At 53.5% G+C, this 21,908-nt stretch overlaps 1 protein-coding gene across 4 annotated transcripts in view; it reads left to right on the top strand.

Moving 5' to 3' along the window:
• Positions 1-21,662, top strand: part of TET3 (tet methylcytosine dioxygenase 3) — a 97,678-nt gene extending 76,016 nt beyond the window's left edge. For all 4 annotated transcript variants that reach the window (XM_064494366.1, XM_064494365.1, XM_031467303.2 and 1 more), the window contains 7 exons: positions 414-507; positions 5,945-6,153; positions 7,639-7,789; positions 10,307-10,396; positions 10,828-10,965; positions 14,861-15,197; positions 15,703-21,662. In XM_064494366.1, the coding sequence (XP_064350436.1) occupies positions 414-507; positions 5,945-6,153; positions 7,639-7,789; positions 10,307-10,396; positions 10,828-10,965; positions 14,861-15,197; positions 15,703-17,492 (2,809 nt within the window). In that variant the 3' untranslated portion in view covers positions 17,493-21,662. The remainder of the gene's footprint in view (positions 1-413; positions 508-5,944; positions 6,154-7,638; positions 7,790-10,306; positions 10,397-10,827; positions 10,966-14,860; positions 15,198-15,702) is intronic.
• The last annotated feature ends 246 nt before the right edge of the window (positions 21,663-21,908 follow it).

The following is a 21,908-nucleotide window of genomic DNA, read 5'->3' as shown; positions in this document are numbered from 1 at the left end:
GAATAACAAGGTTTCCCCATTTATTTTCTTTTGATTATTGAGTTTATAAATAACTCATTCTCAGGGCAGCTCAGCTAACAGGGCTGGATACAGATGCCTGTGATGAGCCTTCGGTTTGAGTGCCCTTCCCGGAGGCTCAGGGGTAACAGTCAGAGACCTGCTGCCAGACTGCTCCCTCTGCCCTGGGACAGAGTGAGGTCAGGTGGGCCAGAGGCCCTTAGGGGAGCCTGTAAGTGGAGCTGTGTCCCCAGAGGCTGTTGCACAGAACAAACATTTAAACCTTGCCCCCTCCGCTGTGCCCCGACAGTAACTGGAAACCCAAGCTGAAGCACACTGAGGCTGGCCTTCTTACCCAGAGTGGCTCTGCTTCGCGGTTCTGCTGTGTTAACGGTGGCTTCTGTCTCCGTCTCCAGGTACGGAGAGAAGGGGAAGGCCATCCGGATCGAGAAGGTCATCTACACGGGGAAGGAGGGGAAGAGCTCACGCGGCTGCCCCATCGCGAAGTGGGTACGTTTTGGGGTTCCTCGGCCAGGGCTGGGGAGCGCGGGGCAGACGCGTGCGCTGTCTGTCCAGGGAGCCGTGAGCCAGCATCCGGTGCTTGGCTAGGGTCACCTTACCCCAGCCTCAGCTGTTTGTTCTCGCTGTGTTTAGATGCCAGCCCCTGACGCCCGAGGCTGTCCTCAGAACTGCTCTGGTCACCTCGATCAGCTCATGCTGCCCCTTGTTCACGGCTGCAGGGGGAGGAGAAGGGGAGGCTGGGCCCAACCGCGGCCCTTTGACGCCTCGGCTCTACTCTGTGTGCCCTGGAGCTGCCGGTGTTCCTGTCTCCAGTCCACAAGAACTAGGTCTCCAGGCAGGGTCAGGGACAGCGTCGCATCTGCCTTACTTTTGAGCCACTGCTTCTTCTAAGGCAGCCTGTGTGTCTTAGTGGAGGGAACCTCAGTGACTCAGATTCCAGTTTCACCTGAAGCTTTCTGACCTTGCCCTCCCAGTCCTCACAGAGTGCCGTAGAACCAATGCAGGCCAGCGCCCAGAGCAGCAGCAAGGCTACCAGGGAGCTGTTTGCTCAGCGCTGTGCTGCGTGCTTGGTAGGGAGGCTGCGCATGGAATGTGGAAGGCTCCGTCCCTGTGTTCAAGCTGCTTATGACGTAAGGCACATGGAATAAAATCGCAGACTTGAATAATCGATGTTTAACATCAAGAGACAGATTTGGTGCTGTAGAGTTCAGGGGCAAGGGATGTGGGTGGCAGGAGGAATTTTCAGGCTGGGTTTCCCAGAGCGGGTGGATTTGTGTGGGGCCGTATTAAATGGGTGAGAAATGGGTGAGAAGCATTTCTGGTGAGGAGAGTCACGTGGGCAGAGAGAAGATGGCTGGGTGAGCATCCCCTGGCTCACTTTGACTGAGGGATGGCGGTAAGATGACCTTTGTCAGCCTCCGTCCAGCTCTGCGCAGGCCTGTTTTCATCTGGTCTACCTCATGCCGTTGTACCTTTCTGTTTAATGTAAATAAGAGGTATCTGAACCTGAACTATTGCATAACTATATGTAGCAATTTTCAGACAGTGCTGCAGAATTGTATACAACAAAATTTGGAACGACTTAAGAGTATTCACCAGTTTGAAGAAGCATGTTGTTCCCACCCTCATGAAAGATGGTCATGACGGTGGGAGGTTGTCTGTGTCTGTGGCTGATCAGGGTGGAGTGTCATTCCCTGCAGAAAACCCCTCAGGGAAATGGTATCTGCCCCTTTCTCCTGCTAATCCATGCAGTGGTTGAGGAATTCCAAAGTCTTGGGCAAGGAATGGAAGATCCTTGGGGCACAGGTAGAGCTAGGGACTTTTCAGCCTTAGAAACAGTTGGCACGTTAAAGAAAGAAGGCAGCTGGCTGTGTGGATGGCATTGAGGACAAGGATACGCATTTCCAGCCCCTGGTCCCCGCGATGAAGCTTTAACTCTTGACTAGCCCTCTGCTGAGGGCTGAGGGAGATGGCACCCAGGTGAAGCATGAGACCAGCTCCTGGGGCTGCGAGGTGGAGGGTGATGCCAGGTGCCATCCTGGGGCCAGAATGACGGAGGGGGAGGAACCTTGGTCCTCCGGGGTCTGTGGACAAATGCCCAGGGCAGAGCAGTGCAGCACAGTGAATCTGAGGCTTTGTCCAGAGGTTGGGAACAGCATGTGGGTATCACTGAGCCTGGTGGCAGATGCCAGCTTTGAAAGAAAATCTCAGATAGAAGGGAATACATGATGACAGAGAGGTGAGGAAATTCCTGTATCCAATGAGTGAAGATAAAAGGAGAGAGAAAAGAAAAGTTTTTATGAGAAGAGCAAATGGTGGTAGATCATAGAACTGTTACAGTGGCAAGAAAATGGCAGTGTCGAGTTGTGTTTTTGCTCTTTTCTTTTCTAGCCATCTCCCACGATGTAGTCCTACACAGCCACCAGATGCCCTATGTGTTTTGGCTGTAGGGACCATGTAAAGAGTTCCCACCTCCTTGGTCATTAGAGAGGGGGCAGGTGTTCCCATTCCCTGCCGCCCGCCCAGAAAGTGACCCACCATTGCTAAGAAGGACAGATTATTCTTGGTGGCAGCATGGCGTGGAGAGCCCAGGCAGCAGTGGTCCCTGACCGCGGGGGAGTGGCAGCATCCAGCTGCCTGTGGTGGGCGACGCCTTCTGTGGTTCTTCCTGCCTCCTCCCATCCTGTGTCTAGAGCCTAGGTTTTCTTTCCCAGCCAGGGTTCATGCCTGTGTTTGCAACCTGAACCCCCGACCAATACCTTCGGCTACAAGCAGTGTGCCCGGCCAAGTTCTTGACTGACTGACTGGCTAGGATCCTGGGGCACAAAGCTGAGGTGCCTCATGGATGCCCAGCAAGTGTGTGTTGAGAGGATGCTCTAAGAAAGTGGGGCTACCCAGAGTACCAGCTGGTAACCGCTCATTTTTAGGTGGCCTGTGCAAAGTATGGAAGTCACCAGGCATGGGAGTGAGGGAGCCACCCAGGTAGCATTCCACAGGCTCAGAATAAACGGAGGCATGCCAGAAGCAAATACTACAGACAGCAAAAACAGGCTATTAGTAGAAGAACCACAGAGATGCTGCTTGGACCGGTCAGTAACAGTAGCAGGTCAGAAGGCAGGTATCTGAAGGCCCACCAGGGGCTTGGTACAGCAGACTTCCTGAGGAAGCCCAGCGGCCTGAGCGAAGTACCCCGGGCGGGAGTCGCGGGGGAGGTTCCTGCAGGGTGCTGTGCTGTTCCAGGTTCAGTGCCCAGGGACTCCCTGCCCGGAGTCTGGGTGATTGTGCGCGATCCTGTGGCGGCGTGTGAACCGTCTATGCTGCCGCACTCGAGTGTCAGGGCGTTCACGCCTTCTGATGGCCTTGGACCTTTGAGCTTTGTGCGTTCCCTCCTTCTGGGCTCCTCATAGATTGTGGCTGGGGAGCCCACTCTGTTTTCTTATAGCTATTTGAGTGTACCAGAGGCCCGTGAGGTTGAGGCCGCTGGGCCGTCTGCTCACACCAAGTCACACTTATGTGTTTGCCACTCCGGAAACCTGAAGGACGTGGCCTCAGTCTCAGCTTTGACAGTCGGCTGTCTGTGTGCTCTGAACACGTGTTACACCCGCGCGTGATCAGCCGTGCGCTGCCTGGGCCATGAGCAGAGGTCACAGGGGCCGCTCTCCAAGTCCCTCCCGTGTGTGCAGAAGCCCAGGCAGTGCCCGGCTCGGTCTGCAGGGGGCCAGACGGTCACTCGGGGATATGACTAATGGGTGTGTTCGTTTATTTGCTGATCCCCAAAACAACTTTATAAGTAATGATGGAATCGATACTTCCATGGGGGACGGGGTGGTGGGCACCACTATTGCTGTCACTCAAAGCAGGAACTCATGGCCCAGACATTATGTTTTGTTTACCAATCAAGGTGTCTTTTAAATTTTTGAAGAGAATTCTGACACATGCTGCAGTGTGGATGAACCTTGAGGACATTATGCTAAGTGAAATAAAGCCAGTCACTAAAGGACAAATTCTGTGCCACTTACTTGAGGTACCCACAGTAGTCAGATTAACAGAGTCAGAAGGTTGGGTGGTGGTTACCGGGGACCGGGGTTGGCGGAGAGTGGAGAATTACTGTTAAAGGGGTATAGTGTTTCTGTTTGGGAAAATAGAAAATTCTGGAGATGGTGGAAGTTGTGATGGTTACACAACAGTGTGAATGTACTTAATGCTACCGAACTGTACACTTAAAATGGTAAATTTTATGCTATGTGTATTTTGCCACAATTTTAAAAAATTGAATTTGGCACACATATCTTTAAAAGGAGGCTTCATGTGAAGACCTGGATCTCTGTTTTCTTCTTGCAAAATTGGAAGGGTAGGTGCACTAGGCTGGAGTTCCCACCAGGCAGTGGTTGAGGAACAGAGGGGTGGCCTCCCGCCCCACCCGCAGCTCCTTAGCTGTCGGCCTGCTTTCCTCATTTGTGTTTCCGCGTCTCCCTGCACTGCCGCACGCATGACCAAGTCTGTCTCGGCGCAGACGTCTGCTCCCCCTTCTGAAGCATGAAGCCCTTGGTGTAGATGAGCCCCCTGCGTGCAGTCCTTTGTGGAAGCCCCGCCTTGAGTCCTGGTCCCTCAGCCTGCCATGCAAAGCCCTCCCGTCTCCCCCGCCACAGGTGCCCACGTCTTATCTGGTCACAGAACCACTTGGGATTTTGAGGGAGATTCAGCCCCCCCACCACTCCTGGACCCTTTGCCCTGCTGTACCTTTCTGTGAGCCAGGACAGCGTGTAGGGAGTAGGTGGAGAGTGAGGTGAGGACCCGGCTGAGCGAGCAGCTGGACCCTGAGGAGCAGAGCCCTGCCCAAGGCCCTTGTTTTTGTTTCTGTTTTTGTTTTAACAGTTTTATTGAGACAGAATGCATATACCGTGTAGTTCACTCATTGAAAGCACACAATTCAGTGGTTCTTGGTGTATTACATTACTGATTTTAAAAAACTGTTAAAACATACATAACGTAAAGTTTGTCATTTTAGCCATTTTTAAGTTACAATTTAATGGCCTCAAACTATATCCACATTTTTATACAACCGTCACCACAATCTATTTCCAAAAATTTTTTCATCACCCTAAACTGAAACTTTATCCCTGTTAAACAGCTCCCCAGAACCCCCTCTCCCCTCCCCTTGCCCCTGGTAACCACCGTTCTGCTTACGGTCTCTATGAATTTTAACAGTTACAGGTACCTCATGTAAGTGGAATCATACAGTATTTGTCCTTTTGTGTCTGGCTGATTCCACTTAGTGCAGTGTTCTCAAGGTTCACTCATGTTGTAGCATCATTCAGACTTCCCTTTTTAAGGCTGAATAATATTCCACTCTGTGGATGTGCCACATTTTATTCATCAGTTGGGCACTTGGGTCGTTTCCCCCTCTTGGCCGTTGCTGGGTGACGCTCCTCTGAGCATGGGGGCACCAGTGTCTCGCAGGCCCTGCCCTCACTTCCCCTTGTGTATCCCTCCGTGCAATTACCTGGTTGTATGTTTAGCTTTTTGCAGAGCTGTCAAAAGCTATTTTCCACAACATCGAGGTGCATTTTAACTAAAAACATACAGATATACACCATTTTCTCTGCACATGTTTTAGAACAACATAAAAATCTCAGTATATTTTGGCTTACACTTTTTATCTATGTATTTTTACTCTCACGTCTATATAAATCACCAGTAATGTAGATTTTGTAGTAATTATTTCAAATTTTGCTCTTTAATGTTTTTCTTTCCCTAATTATGACGGTCTTTTAGCCTGTCACCAGGGTGTGGCACCCCTGGGACATGGCCCGAAGGATCTGCATCCCCAGGTCTGTTGGGCAGAGGTGAGGGGGTGTCACATTCGTGTGGAGGTGCGTGGTACCCAGATCCTGTGGGTAACAGTGCCCGCCCTGCCTCCCTGCAGGTGATCCGCAGGCACACGCTGGAGGAGAAGCTGCTCTGCCTGGTGCGGCACCGGGCGGGCCACCACTGCCAGAACGCCGTGATCGTCATCCTCATCCTGGCCTGGGAGGGCATCCCCCGCAGCCTCGGAGACACCCTCTACCAGGAGCTCACCGACACCCTCCGGAAGTACGGGAACCCCACCAGCCGGAGATGTGGCCTCAATGATGAGTACGTGGGCGGTCCCGGCAGGCGGGGGCGGGCAGCAGGGCCAGGGCCCTGTGTGTCCCTCCCGGCAGACAGGGATGGGCAGCAGGGCCAGGGCCCTGTGTGTCCCTCCCGGCGGGGGCAGGCAGCAGAGTCAGGGCCCTGTGTGTCCCTCCCGGCAGGTGGGGGCGGGCAGCAGGGCCAGGGCCCTGTGTGTCCCTCCCAGCAGACACGGATGGGCAGCAGAGTCAGGGCCCTGTGTGTCCCTCCCGGCAGACAGGGATGGGCAGCAGAGTCAGGGCCCTGTGTGTCCCTCCTGGCAGACAGGGATGGGCAGCAGAGTCAGGGCCCTGTGTGTCCCTCCTGGCAGGCGGGGGCAGGCAGCAGGGCCAGGGCCCTGTGTGGCCTGTGGAGTTAGGGTGTGGAGGCAGGCAGGCTCACCCCAGATCTGACCTGAGGAGGGTCTCCTGAGTTGGCTTAGCTTTGCTTTATGCCCAGATTGACTCTGAGCCTCTAATGATGGTAACAAGTGTGAAAAAGGATGAGTGCCCCGCTGGCATAAGGCATCAGCAGCAGTCACAGGCCTACCCTTAGAGCACTGGTTCCCCCATTTAAAAAATTAAGGTATTTTTACTTAACAGGAGAATTCATCCTTTGAGTTATACATTTTGAAGTTTTGACAAATGTGTATAGTCATGCAGCCACCACCACAAGCAAGCTGCAGAACAGTCCCATCATCCCCACAGTCCCACTGAGCCCTTTGTGGGCAGGTCCTGCCCCCACCCCTGGCAACCACAGATCTTGTCACCTGTCCCTATAGGGCTGCCTTTACAAGAGGGTCATATAAATGGAACCATACACTATGTAGCCCTCTGAGTCTGGCTTCTTTCCCTGAGCACAGTGTTTCTGAGCTTCCTCTATGGCTTTGAGCTCATTCCTTTTTTTTTTTATTGCTGAGTAGTACTCCATAGTGTGGCTGTGTCCGCGTTTGTTTATTCATACCCTGTTTGAGGGGCATTTGGGTTTTCTCTGGATTTTATTAAGTGTTGAACTGTAAAGTCAGTGTTTATTTGCTTAAAGGCCTGTCACCATCTGAGCCTGCACGGAGCAGGCACATTCAAGCCCTGTGGTTCCTATTTCTCCCGTTTGTGTGGTCTGTGCTGAGCTGGTCAGGATACTAAAGTTCAGACAAAGTGTAAACCTTACAGAGTTTTTGATTAGATTCTTCCCCAATGCCTCAAACAACCCATGTGCTTCTCCCAACAGCAGATTCTCAGACCTTCAGGCTCAGAAGTGGGAGCCCAGCAGGCTGCTCAGGGCTGGTTCTCTACCCACCGAGGGTAGAGATTTGGAAAAGGGGTTGAGGGCCAGGAAGGAAGGATGTTGTCCCAGGCACTGGGAGGCTGGTGGCTGCCAGTTCTCAGTAGGGCCTCCCCCTGAGGGATGGGAGGTGAAACTTCCAGAACTGACAATGCACCTCATATGCCTAACCCGTGACGCGTGTTGCAGCCGGACCTGCGCGTGCCAAGGCAAGGACCCCAACACCTGCGGTGCCTCCTTCTCCTTCGGTTGTTCCTGGAGCATGTACTTCAATGGCTGCAAATACGCTCGGAGCAAGACCCCTCGCAAGTTCCGCCTCGCAGGGGACAACCCCAAAGAGGTGAGCAGAGCTCTGCAGGGAGCGGGGACCCTCCCGCCGCCCTTTCGCACCTGCTGTCCTTAACTATTTGGATGGGAGGGAGGTTAGCACGCCGTGACTCATGGAACTTGCTTTTTTTTTTTTTTTTAAATTGGCCTGATCCTGCAGTGAAATAAGGTATGCAGGGTGTGGTGTGGAGTGGCGTGATGAGTGAAAAATTAAGCTTAACACTTACAGGTACCTCAGACCCTTCCATTTTAAAAAGGTTCTTTAACGTAAATGTTCAGATTCCTCATCAGAATTTGACCCTCTTAAAGGGTTATTTCTTCCCTCTATTCTTCTTAAGACATCTTCTCTGGGTGTGACGTAGCAGCAAGAGGGGCCTCTGGGCCCCGGGCCACCTTCTGGCCAGTGCTGGACCCCCAGGGTGCCCCTCGTCCGGCCTGGCTGCCGGGCAGTCATCTCGGTGCAGTTGTCCAGGCCCTCGGCGTCTCCTTGCGGGGGGCCTGGCGTGGTCCTCTGGCACTGAACTAGTACCCACGTGGTATGGCCTCTAGGCCTGAGGCCTCCTCTCTGCAGTCTCCGCATTGGAGGCCAGGCCTCCTCCCGCCCGTCATCCTTCCTTGCCAGCCCAGCGACAACTGGGCGAGGGCCCCCTCTGCAGGCCAAGCCTGGGCTGTGGGAACCAGGAGCATCAGGTCAGGCTGCGTCCCCCTCTGCGACTTTTCCTCTGTTGCCCTGGTTCTGAAGACCATCATGAGGAGGTCTCCACTTGGAGTCCAAAGGCAAAGCAGGTGCAGGCTGGACTCGATTCCCCTGCCCCAACCTGAGCCCCTGTGAGAGGGGACTGAATCCTCCCTTCACCTGAGCTCCTACAAGAGGGGACTGGCTCCAGGCAAATCTTGATCCCAGCTTCTGCCTTCTGAATCTCTCCAAGCCCCTTGGACCAGAAGGGCTCCCCCCTTTTCCACCGGGCAGGGATTTCCTGGGGCACATTTTTTCTACACCACAAATGACCATCTGTGCTCAGACTTTCAAGCTTTGCTTTTCAGAAGTAAAAGGAGGCATGTTCAAATTTAGAACCCTTTTTTCCCTCGAAGCCTGGCTTTTCAGTGACTATTGCAAGACCTAGTCTAATAGTCCAATTTGACTCTAGGATTTTACTTATGGCAGCACCTGACCTCCCCTGGAAGCAACAAAGGCAGTTGCTTCAATGAAAAGAGGCGTCCCAGCACCGGCAGCTAGGAATCACCATGAGTGGAAAGACACTGCTTGAATTTCTCCCAGACACTTACCCCGTTCCATCAGCCACCGTCTCCTGTGCACTTAATCAGCGCTGGGCACTGTGCCCAGCACCCCACGGGTGTCTCTGTTAATCTTCAGGATCTAGGCACTGTTACTGCTCACCTTACAGATGAGGCAGATGGCTTGCCCAGGGCCACATGGCAGTGATGACGAAGTCAGGGTTTAAACCCAGGCCTGTGTTTCCCCAGAGCTCACAAGCCTCAGCCCCACGTTGTGCTGGCTTCAGGCCCACCGTGCTGGTGGCGGCACCTGGAAGGCAGCCAGGGAGGCACAGTGGGGGTGGCTGGCAGCTCTGGCCGCACCACTGGACGCACACCTGAGCCCTTGGTCTCGCTCTTCCATTTCTAATTCTGCGGGCTTGGTACTTTTTTTCCTTTTTCTTCCTCTTGTTTCTTCTCCATAAGCTCTTCATGCCTGTGCTCCAGGCTGGCCGGGTGCCCCCCCAGCCCCGCCTGTTGCCCTTTGAGGGCTGGAGGGGCTGTGGGAGCCCGAGCTTTCTGCCGCGGGCTGTGCTTCAGCTCGGGCGGCTCGATCCTGTGGGACTTCCTGTGATGATGGAATGTTCTCCGTAGAAAACACAGAGCCGCGGGAGCCGCGGGGGCCACTGAGCATTGGAAATGTGGCTCGAGCAGTAGAGGGACTGAATTTTTGTTTTATTTAACTTTAATTAAAATTAATTTATATTTCAATAGCCACACATGGCTTGTGACCAGTACTTGAGATGGTGCCAGTCCAAAGGATAGAACTTTGCAGTCTGTCCATGCACCTGGCTCGTGGCAGGCTCTGGGCCTGGCTGGCTGTGAAATTTCTAGCACAGGCCTGAGCCGCCGCTCTCTGCCTTTACTTACCTGCCTGCGGCACCAGAAGACAGGGCCACACTTGCTGCTCATGTTTTTACACGCCTGCCATCCCACACCTCTGACCTCGGTGCTGAGCTCCCAAAAGCAAGCAGCTGTCCTGGGTGTCCTGGACGGCACTGGGCTGGAGCCTGGAAGAGCAGTCGCTTAGCAGTCAGGATGCCTGGCCCTTGAGGCGGTGTGTCCCTGGCGAGCGTCAGCTTCTCCAGCCGTAGAGTGGACATGCCACACACCCCGGGGGAGCACTGTGAACATCCTCGCTGGCACCTAACTGCCTCTTGCCCGGAGAGGTTCTAGGAGGGAGGTTAGTTTCCGGTGTGCGGAGTTCGCCGGGTGGGGCTGCTCTGGAGACGCGTGCCTCCTCTTCTCTCCATAGGAGGAAGTGCTCCGGAAGAGCTTCCAGGACCTGGCCACCGAAGTGGCTCCCCTGTACAAGCGGCTGGCCCCCCAGGCCTATCAGAACCAGGTACGGGGGCTGGGGCTGTCCTCTGGCCGCCGGGGAAGCGGGAGAGGAAGGCCCAGCCCACGGGAGATCCCCCTTGTTCACACCAAGCGGACACGTCCCGGACCTGTCTCCCCCTCCCCGGTCTTTGCCTCTCTTCCCCTGAGCACTCCTCCACCTCTTCTGGTCTGGTTTCTACTGGGGAGGCTCAGGTTTCTCTCACAGGTCACCCCCCCCCCCCAGAAGAGGTGAGGGGGACTTGAGGTAACTCAGAAGGAGGTCATCCCTACAGGGGCTTCAGCCAGAAAACCTCCCTCCTGCAGCCCAAGTACAAGATGGCCGTGGTCCGTAACCTCCCTCGTCCCTCCCTCCCTCCAAGACCTCGCCTTCCCCATGCAGAATCGGGGCCACTCACCGCAGGTCACTTGAGCAGCTCTCCTTGGCCATCCACACAGGTGACCAATGAGGACATAGCGATCGACTGCCGCCTGGGGCTGAAGGAAGGGCGGCCCTTCTCGGGGGTCACGGCCTGCATGGACTTCTGTGCCCACGCCCACAAGGACCAGCATAACCTCTACAATGGGTGCACAGTGGTAAGGAAGCACGTGACCTGTCACAGCCCCACCTGCGGGACGATCCTGGGAGGGCAGACAGGTGGGCTCAGGGTAGGGCACTCTGGGAGGTGCCCTGCCAGCCTGCCCGCTCCTGCTTACGTCCCTGGGAAATGTGGGGACAAGGCTGGCATTGTTTCCGTGCTTAGGTAGATGCTGCGAACTGCAGCCTCCTAGGCACCCAGTGTCCCCCAGTTATTGAAGGTGTGGTTCCAGGTCTCTGTGAGCACTTGATTCATTCATTGAGCAGACGTTCACTGTGCCCCAGGTACTGCCCTAGATGCTGGGGAATAAAATGGACAGAGCGCTGCCCAAGTGTGTGAAGTGATGTCCAGCAGCCGGAAGGCCGTGGGGAGAGAGGGAGCGGGGTAAGGGGTGGGATGGCAGCAGGTGCTGTTTTTGGTCAGGTGGAAAGAGGCCTCTCTGAGGAGGGGCACCTGAGCAGAGATGTGAAACTAAGGGGCTGAATGTGTGGGCTGGAGAGCTGCAGGCAGAAGGACCAGCCAGGCAAAGGCTCAGAGAATGAGAGTAGAGGGGCAGCCGGGGGTGAGGTCGCAGGGAGCAGGGGAGGCCCTGAGTGGGGTGGGAAGCCCTGGCGGGCTTTTCAGCTGGGAATGCTGAGATCTCATTTATAAAGTCAGAAGCCCTCTCTTGCTCCTGCAGGTGGAGAATAGACTATGTTGGGGGGTAGGGGTAGGTGAGGGAGGATCAGAGGAAGGAGGCCAGCTAGGAGGCTGGGACAGTAATCCTCACCAGAGGTGGCAGGGCTTTGACAGGAGTCAGGGTGGGGTGGGGAGTAATTGGACAGATTTTGGATGATTTTGAAGGTAAAGCTGAGAGTATTTACTGATGGGCTGGACATAGGATGTGTGAGTTGCATGAGCAACTGGGCAGGTGTTGGTGTTATTTACTGAGATGTAGAACCACAGGAGAAGACCAGTTTTGGGGTGAAAAATCAAAAATTCTGTTTTGAAATGCCTCAGAGGAGTGCTTGCAGACGGAGTGGAGTGGAGGGTGCAGATGGAGAAGAGGGGAGGTTTGCGCTTGGGTGGGGCACCCTCGGGGGGCGATGTGGCTCTCTTCTCTGCATTTTAACTAGGTCCTAGGAGACAGGGCTCCCAGGGGCTGTGGACGAGGTCAGGGCACTGGCATGTCCATCTGAGAGGGGCTCCCGGAGTCTGGGTGCAGCTCGTGTCCCCATGGGGTGGATGACCCAACCCTAGAACGTCATTTCTCCACCTTGTCTTCCTTTCCCATGTCCAAGAGTGAGAAGCAAAGTGGGGCCAGCTTCTGTCCCCACTGTGTGGTGAGGGCTTCTGGCTGAGATGTAGAGAAAGGGGGGGCCCTCCAGAATTGGGAGAGGGCAGGAAGGAGGAAGGGGGCAGTGGGAGATAGGAACACAGTGAGTTATTCGGATCCCAGAGCTTCTAGAGTTTAGAGTGAAAAAAATCTTTTTTTTTTCCAAAATGAATATTTTTTCTAGTTAAACAATTATTCATATTGTAAAAAAATGTTTAATATGAAGAAGTATAAATAAAGCAAAAAATTGTGTGAAATCTCATAGATAACGTGTGTTAGCATTGTGCTGACCATCCATCCAGACCCCTGAATGTACGAGTGTGGACACAGCTGTATACACAGAGGGTTCACGTCGTGTGTATGTGCTGCTTCTTGCTCTCCGTAACTCAGGAATACGTGGTGGACAGCTTTCCGTGTCAGTGGGTGTAGGTTTGCTTCCGCATGCTCTAAGGCTGTGAGTACAGCTCTGCCACCATTTACTGACCAGCCCCCCGTGGATGGACAATCAGTGCTTTCTGACTCCCCTCTGTAAACCACAGGGAGGGCACCCTCGGCACAGCTGTGTGCAGCGGCCCCAGGGTGAGGACCCTTCCAGGCTTGGAGTGCCCATTTGGCAGCTCACTGGGCAGCAGTAGGTTTGGTCAGGAGGCAGAGAGGGGAGAGGGTGGCCCAGAGCTTTACTGGGGTTTCTGGGAAAGGAGTGGGCAAGGCAGGGAGATGAAGCTGAGCGGTTTAGGTCTGGAGAGTCTGAGGAGTTCCTGCAGGCTCTGGGCTGTGGGAGTGATCCCTGGTTGTCTCTACCTGGCCCCGGGGTGATTTAGGGCAGGGAGAACATTTGCCTGGGATGTGAGGGTTTGATAAAGGAGACGCTTAGGGGCGGGAGCCCTGGGTTGGTTGGCTTGCGTGTCAGAGGTGCAGTGGCAGGGGGTCCCTTGCCATCTTTAGGAATTAGCTTGGCCTTAGAGGAGGGACAGTTCCTCCAGGATCAAATGCCAGAACATCAAGAGTACAGAGACTAAGCAGCAGGTTCATACTGTGCAGCCCAGGGGGCTGTATTCAATGCCTTGTAGTAACTTACAGTGAAAAAGAATATGAAAATGAATATATGTATGTTCCCGTATGACTGAGGCACTGTGCTGTACACCAGAAATTGACACAACATTGTAAACTGACTACACTTCAATAAAAATAGAAAACAAAACAAAACAAAAAAACAAAACGAGAGCTCGGTTTGACACCCAGTATTTAGGAAGGACATAATCTCAGGACACAGGGTAATTCTCAGGAGTGGCCATTGGGCAGCTTTATAGTGGCCGTTGCTTGGAGAGGGCGGCCCTTGTAGGGAATGTGGGGGTGGTCATAATGGTGCCCCACTGGATTGCCGTTAGGAATAAAAGAGTCATTACCATGTCTGGCTCATAGTTAGCATTCAGTAAACTTTAGTGATTATAAAAAAAAAAGAATACAGAAAATAAAACAAAGTCAATACAAGAGTAAAAAATTAGCTTGAGAAAAAAAAATCAAACCTTATTAGTAATCAGAGAAACACATACCAACAACGAGATACGTTTTGATAATGAGCAAAAAGTTTTAAAGAAATTAATGGCAAGAGTATCAGCAAAAGTATAAGAAAATTAAGCTCATACTGCCCATGTGAGTGAGACACTGATGATAATCATTTTGGAGGGCAGTTTGGCGACAAGTGACAGTTCTGCCTCACAGCATTTATTCTGAGGAATTAAGTACCTTAGAAAATTCAGCTAAAAGGATGAAAGTATTATTTATGATAGGGGAAAACTGGAAACAGGTTTAAATGGTAATGAGGAATTCGTTAAATAAGTCAACACGTTGACATAATAGAATATTACTGTGTAGTTCTTAAACCGTATTGGGGAAGAATATTTAATGTGTATGAAAACATGTTAAGAAAAACTGTGAAAACTGTGTTAAGAAAAATCAAAGTTATTCTAAAACTGTATGCATAATATATATGATCCTATTTAGTTACCAAGAGGTGAGCGTGTCTGTGTGGATACACGTGTATGACCACGTGCTTACGGTGGTTATTTCAGGTTGGTGCGATAATGGAGGTAATTTTTATGCCCTTTGTGCTGGCCTACATTTTCTGCAACCAGCACATATAGTTTTCAATTTTAAGAGCGAAAGGAGGTCGAATGTGGAGGGCAAGGAGGATAATGGTGTGAGGTCGGGGACTAGGAGATGACGTGTAGTGGCAGTGATGGCCGTGGGGGCAGAGCACATCTCCCAGTCCTGACCTGGCCCCTTTCCAGCCACTTGACCCTGGGCCAGCCATCTCATCCCCTCTCCGCCTTATTAGGTTCACATGAAACAAAGTGCTGTGAAAGCAGTAGAGCAGACTCTGAATGTGGGTGATACTGTCACTGCCTGCTCCCAGACACACGTGCTCTTCAGACACTCTGGAAAGTGATGGTGGCTCGCTGGGGTTGCGACCGTGTGGGGAAGGGGGCGGTCTCCGATGCAGGATGCTCAGCCACTCCCTCCCAGCGCCGGGCTCCCCCAACCCCGCGCGCCCTCCCTCCCTCTCTGCTTGGGGCAGGTCTGCACCCTGACCAAGGAAGACAATCGCTGCGTGGGCAGGATTCCCGAGGACGAGCAGCTGCACGTGCTCCCGCTGTACAAGATGGCCAACACGGACGAGTTTGGCAGTGAGGAGAACCAGAATGCCAAGGTGGGCAGCGGGGCCATCCAGGTGCTCACCGCCTTCCCCCGCGAGGTCCGGCGTCTGCCTGAGCCCGCCAAGTCGTGCCGCCAGCGGCAGCTGGAAGCCAGGAGGGCAGCGGCTGAGAAGAAGAAGATTCAGAAGGAGAAGCTGAGCACCCCTGAGAAGATCAAGCAGGAGGCCCTGGAGCTGGCCGGCATCTCCACTGACCCAGGTGTGTGGGGAGAGGCTGCCTGGCAGGGGTGGTGCCCACGCTGTGGAGAGGGGACACCCTCGATGGTTCCCTCACTGCCCTTCTTCCTGCCTTGAGACGGAATTCCAGACAGGAAAGTACTGGGGTCTCTCCCAGCCACCTGGACCATCCCATTACCTTAATTTTGTCAGTCAGCATGACATCCACAGAAGGGCCGGGACACCAGACCTGACAGGGAGCTGGATGTCCCCTGAGGGTTGCGGGGAGTCTGCAGTGGGCAGCCCGGGGGGCTGCGGTGAGGCCGCGTGGAGCTGGCCAGGGTCAGAGGAGGAGCGACACTCGCAGGGCTTGGGTGGGCCGGGGCCCGTGCCGAGTGGCGCGGGAGTGGGTCCAGCCCGGCCTGTCCGGCCTGCCCCGCAGTGGAAGCCCCTCGGGGGAGGAGAGGGCTTCCCTCCCCGCCCCTCCTCCAGGGCCTTGGCTGTGGTTCTCCGTTCTCCTTCTCTGTCTTGCCTCCTGTCTTCCTCAGGCCTGTCTCTAAAGGGCGGATTGTCCCAGCCAAGCCTGAAGCCCTCCCTCAAGATAGAGCCGCAGAACCACTTCAGCTCCTTCAAGTACGGCAGCAACGCAGTGGTGGAGAGCTACTCGGTGCTGGGCAACTGCCGGCCCTCCGACCCCTACAGCGTGAGCAGCGTGTACTCCTACCACTCCTACTATGCACAGCCCGGCCTGGCCTCCGTCAATGGCTTCCACTCCAAGTACGCTCTTCCCTCCTTCAGCTACTACGGCTTTCCCTCCAGCAACCCCGTCTTCCCCTCTCAGTTCCTGGGTTCTGGCGCCTGGGGGCACAGTGGCAGCAGTGGCAGTTTTGAGAAGAAGCCAGACCTCCACGCTCTGCACAGCAGCCTGAGCCCGGCCTACGGTGGTGCTGAGTTTGCCGAGCTGCCCGGCCAGGCTGTTCCCACAGACGCGCACCACCCCACTCCTCACCACCAGCAGCCTGCTTACCCAGGCCCCAAGGAGTACCTGCTTCCCAAGGCCCCCCAGATCCACCCAGTGTCCAGGGACCCCTCTCCCTTTGCACAGAGCTCCAGTTGCTACAACAGATCCATCAAGCAAGAGCCGATAGATCCACTGGTCCAGACCGAATCTGTACCCAGGGAGCCTGGTAAGATGGGCAAAACGCCTTTGCCCGAGGCGTCTCAGAATGGGGGACCCAGCCACCTATGGGGACAGTACTCAGGAGGCCCAAGCATATCCCCCAAGAGGACTAACAGTATGGGTGGCAGCTGGGGCATGTTCCCTTCTGCGGAGAGCCCTGCCATTGTCCCAGATAAGCTCGGTTCTTTCGGGGCTGGCTGCCTGCCCCCTTCCCACTTCCCGGATGGCCAGCATCAGTGGGCGTTGCTCCCTGGCGAGGGACAGCAGCCAGCCCCCCAGCCTGGAGGACGGCTGCGAGGCAAACCGTGGAGCCCCTGCAAGTTTGGGAACAACACCTCGGCCTTGGCTGGGCCTGGCCTGACTGAGAAGCCGTGGGGGCTAGGGGCAGGGGAGTTCAACTCTGCCCTGAAAGGTGGTCCTGGCTTCCAAGACAAGTTGTGGAGCCCCCTGAAAGGGGAGGAGGGGAGGATTCCAACCCCGGGGGCGAGCCAGCTGGACAAAGCCTGGCAGTCCTTCGGCATGCCCCTGGGCTCCAGCGAGAAGCTGTTTGGGGCCCTGAAGTCCGAGGAGAAGCTGTGGGATCCCTTCAGCCTGGAGGAAGGGGAGGCCGAGGGGCCCCCCAACAAGGGGGCGGTGAAGGAGGAGAAGGGCGGCGGGGGTGCCGAGCAGGAGGAGGAGGAGCTGTGGTCGGACAGCGAGCACAACTTCCTGGACGAGAACATCGGCGGCGTGGCCGTGGCCCCCGCCCACGGCTCCATCCTCATCGAGTGTGCCCGGCGGGAGCTGCACGCCACCACGCCCCTCAAGAAGCCCAACCGCTGCCACCCCACCCGCATCTCGCTGGTCTTCTACCAGCACAAGAACCTCAACCAGCCCAACCACGGGCTGGCCCTCTGGGAGGCCAAGATGAAGCAGCTGGCCGAGAGGGCGCGGGCGCGGCAGGAGGAGGCCGCCCGGCTGGGCCTGGGCCAGCAGGAGGCCAAGCTCTACGGGAAGAAGCGCAAGTGGGGGGGCGTGCTGGTCGGCGAGCCCCAGCAGAAGGAGAAGAGGGGGACCGTCCCCACGCGGCAGGCGCTGGCTGTGCCCACGGACTCAGCCGTCACCGTGTCCTCCTATGCCTACACGAAGGTCACCGGCCCCTACAGCCGCTGGATCTAGGCGCCAGGGTGCCGGGGAGCCAGTGTACCTCAGCGTCGGGCCCGGCCCGAGCTGCCTCTGTGGTGCTTTTGCCCTCACACCTGGGGGCGGGTTGGGGGTGCAGAAGTCTTTTTATCTATATATACATATATAGATACGCATATATATGTATTTATGGTCCAAACCTCAGAACTGACCCGCCCCCCCCTTCCCCAGCACTTTGAAGAAGAAACTACGGCTGTCGGGTGATTTTTTCGTGATCTTAATATTTATATCTCCACGTTGGTTTTTTTCCCCCTTGTTTGGGGGGGCCTTTATTTTCTCTTGTTTTTAAAACTCTATCCTTGTATATCACAATAATGGAAAGAAAGTTTATAGTGTCCTTTCACAAAGGAGTAGTTTTAAATTCCATTTAAAATGTGTATTTATTGGATTTTTTTAAAGTGACAATTGTAATGGTAAAGGATCGGCAGGAAAGGCCAGAAGCACTCACCCTGCCCAGGTGTGCTGGGCCGGTGTGCCTGGCCCTCTTGGGAGCTGACGAGGTTCGTCTCAGCCATCTGCCCCTCATGAGCCAAGTGCAGGTTGTAGCCACCCACTGCATCCCTCCTGACAGACATGCCTTCCCTTCAGGGGAGGGCACCCTCAGGACAGCTTCTGTCCTCTCCAGTAGGATGGGAGAATCTGTAGAAAAACATCTGGGGTCCCTTTTCCAGTCACCGGCTCGGAGTCGGGGATGGAGGGGGCAGGTGCACCCCAGGCCAGGCACCTGAGATGCCGGCATAGATTTCCCCAGAAACCAGGTTGGAAGTAGACAGCTTCAAGCTTGCTAGTCTCCACACTGAATCCTCTCTGTCCCTTGTCTATCCAGTCACGTGGTATCACAGTCCCCTTGGCAGCACCTTGGGACGGAGCTGGAATCGAGAGGTTCTCCGGAGCCTTTCCCACCAAGCTGACCAGCCAATGAATGCTGGCTGGAGGAATTTGTCTTAGTGGCAGGTTTAAAAAAAAAAAGCCCCAGAGTCTATGCTGATCCCGAAAAGGGCTACTGTATCTAAAAACAAGAAGTCGAACCCAAGCTGTGAAAAGCCGGCGGTGCTGTGTGCAGCGCTGCGCGGAGCCTGGTGCTGCAGTGCTGTGCGGGGACCCCTGTTGTGGGCAGGCCGCCCGCCGGGAGCCCCGCGCGCCATTGTGACAGCAGCTAATGTATCTCCTGACCCCTGGATTTCACATTGGATGATGGTGCATGCCTCACCCCCGAGCCCACGCCCTCTATGCTGTCATCTGGGACGTGGGCCTACACTTAACAATTTTAAAGTGCAAGAGTCAAACATTTTTCAGCAGGTAGCTATGATTTTCCTCCCTGATTGGTGCCATTTCTCTATTTGGTCGTTTCCTCCTTCCCTTCCTCCCCTCTCCACCCACCTTATCACGCCCACTCTAAAATTCTGGTGCATTCGTTCAGTTCTTTGAAATGAGAATGTGGTGCTTAATTTTTTCGACATTGTCAAGAGAGGTTGGGCCTGACGGGTGGAGGCAACATTCGTCGACAGCGCATCAAAACTTCATGGAGTGTTGTTTTTCCTGTGGTATTATTAGCAGAAATTATACCGAGAAATTATACCCATGCGGATGCGTGTGGTGAACGGGAGGCTTCGTAAGGACACAGAGGGGAATGTGGCCACACAGCGAGTGACAGCCAAGCCCTGAGAGAAACAGCAGATACTTATTGAGCAGTTTTGTTCAGACGTGGGTCTTCATAAAATGAGCTTAACAATCAGATGACGATGCTAAAGGCAAGTTCCTGAGCTTCCAGGTGCCTTGTGTAAGAGCTGAGAACCGCCCCGCTGGGTGTTCACTGTCCCTGTTCCAGAAGCACTGCGGAGAGTCGCTGTGAGACGTCCTGAGCATTTATGTGGTCTGGTTTTAACTGTAAATAGTGAAAAAAAAATTTTTTTTAAAGCACTTTTGCCTAGATTTAAACAGCAACTTGAAAAAAAAAAAAGTATGTTTTAACATGTAATTGTGGGAGAAATTGTAAATAGTAGCTGAATATTTAATGTGCTTTGTCTATCCTTCACTTTTACCATATTCTGTAAAGTTGCATTTATTTTACAGGACAAAAATGAAATATTATTGCTTTTAAAATAAATACCCAAGAGCTTATCAGGATTTCGAATTATTCAGAACTCAGATTTATAGGAAAACCTCTGACCTTCAGTTTGACAAGCTAAAGGAAGCAGAGTCTTTAATAAGCATGCTGATTTTCTAGTTTTGAGGAAAAGTTGGGTCCTTTAAATGCTATTTTGTTTATCACATCAGTACTTTTATGCAGGTCTCATTTGACTCCGTGCTTAGGTAGATGCGGGGGTGCCTTGAAAACTTCATTTTGAATTATCTTAAGCAAGAAATACAATATTTTGCAAAACATTTAGAGAATGTGACTGTCTGTGTGACCCGGGAAAGCCCCAGGTTGGCTGTTGGTTTGGAAGGTCCCGAGTGTAACCCAGGTGATTCTGATACTTGGCGTGTGACTCTCCCTGCTGTGTGTTCAATAGACTCTTCCCCTCCTCACCCTTTGGTAGCAAAGCCATTAGATGAAAGGAGAAACCGATGCAAGCTAAAAGCATGTGATGTCTGTCCCCTCAGCCCAGACAGCCTTTGGTTCATAAATTTCTAGATTAGCAAACGGGCTGCTGAGAAGTGAGTCAAGAGGCAGTCTCCATTGGACGTCCCCGTTCCCTTCCGAGCGCTGTTTCAGAAATTAGGTGGTGCTGTTCCCATGCTAGACCCCATGCTGACTTTCACACACTACACGTATAACCTACCTCAGATCTCAGTTATTAAAATTAGCATGCTTTAGACGTATGTTTAAAAAGTAACTATGCACAGCTCTTTATTCCCCTGCCTTTGCTGCTGAAGGTTTCTTAAAAGAGAAAAATCAAATTTTTATTTTTTACTGGCACTATCATTTTTTAAGTCCTAAAGATGATTAACAGACATTTTTATCATGAGAAGAAAAATAAAGCCATTGCAACTAAAGAACCTAACAGCATGACCAAGTTTTAAGAAGAATATTATAGCAACGGAAATGATGGAGTCTTACAGTCATCTCCCCAGTGTGCCCTGTCCGCAGACGCCATCCGCATGCAGTGCAGACATTCGGTTCTTCTGTTTCGTTTTGTTTTCCCTGCCTTTTGCGTGTAAGAAAAGTGCTTGCAGAGTTCTGTGCTAAGAGGTTTTTAAAGTAAAAATCGCCTTGCAGCAGGTTCTCACAAAATAACTGGTGCTAGCTCAAGAAACCGTTATCCAGCCATCAGAAATCTCGACTAAAGGTGTCCCGTGGATTTTGAGGTGTTGTTGTTGCTGTTTGGTGTGTTTTTTGGCAGGGCCTAGGTCTCCCACACGCTGGCCTGGTGGGTGCCGCTTTGCCTCCTCACTGAGATGACAGGCGTGCACGGGAGGGGAAAATACCCCCTTCCTCCCGGCCCTTCCACCAGCCTCTTTTGGAAACAGTTGCTTGCAGAGCAAGGGATTCTTAAAGTGCTAAAGCCAGGAAGGAAGTAGCAGATCTTAGTTGCTTCGTACTGAACAGCAGTGGGTGTGCGAGGACCAGTGGCAAGGAGCAGATGGTGACCTGATTGCCCTGAGAGAACCCAGCCAGGCTCCGGGAGGGTGACCGCCACCAGATCTCACAGCAAGGCAGTGCTGGGGAAAGGGAAGATGACAGCCCGACGTGCCTCAACCAGTCGCTCTCCTTTTGTTACTGAAGTGTGCTTTAGGGACTAGGAAGCATTTTTATGAATTGAAATAGTCTAAATAAAATGGTGCTACGGTGTTTTAAAGTGACTGTCCCTGATCCTGTCCTGCTGAGGTGCTATCAAGGTTCTGAAACCACAACCAACCAAAAACAAGGTGGGCTCCAGTCTCTCTCGGCTTCCTCCCCCCCCCCCCTTTGGTGCTGTCTCCTTAGACCTCTGTTTACCGTGCTTGAGCCTGCTCTGAGCAGTTCTTCTGTTTTATTGTTCTTCCCTTGCTGGCCAAACAGAAAGGCAAGTCTCAAAGACAGCCGGCCTCCTTACTGTGACAGGAGTGGGCCTGCCTGGCTTGGAGGTGGCAGCGCTCTGGGGTCACATCTGTCCTCTCGGGCCTCATGAGAAAAGAAGGGCGAAGGGCTTTTTTTTTTTTTTTTAAGGAAGGAGAGTAGGGTACTCCAGTCTCTTCTAACGTGGCAGGCAGTCTCATAGCCAACACGCGTGTTCCTCCTGAATCCAGGGTGCCAAGTAGCTGTCTCTGAGGGTTCCAAAGGTGCTCTGCATGCCACGTGGACCAGATGGACCTCCTTCCTCACCTGACACTGGCCAGGACCATGGTGCGCCTCGCAGCCTTTGCCCCAGCACTGCTTCTGCCTCCCGTTGGTGACCCCTCACGTTCAGA

The sequence above is a fragment of the Camelus dromedarius genome, chromosome 15 (genome assembly GCF_036321535.1).
Source record: "Camelus dromedarius isolate mCamDro1 chromosome 15, mCamDro1.pat, whole genome shotgun sequence".
NCBI classification, from domain to species: domain Eukaryota; kingdom Metazoa; phylum Chordata; class Mammalia; order Artiodactyla; family Camelidae; genus Camelus; species Camelus dromedarius.
Note: the sequence above shows the minus strand (reverse complement) of the source record. Positions and strands in the feature narration are given on the sequence as shown.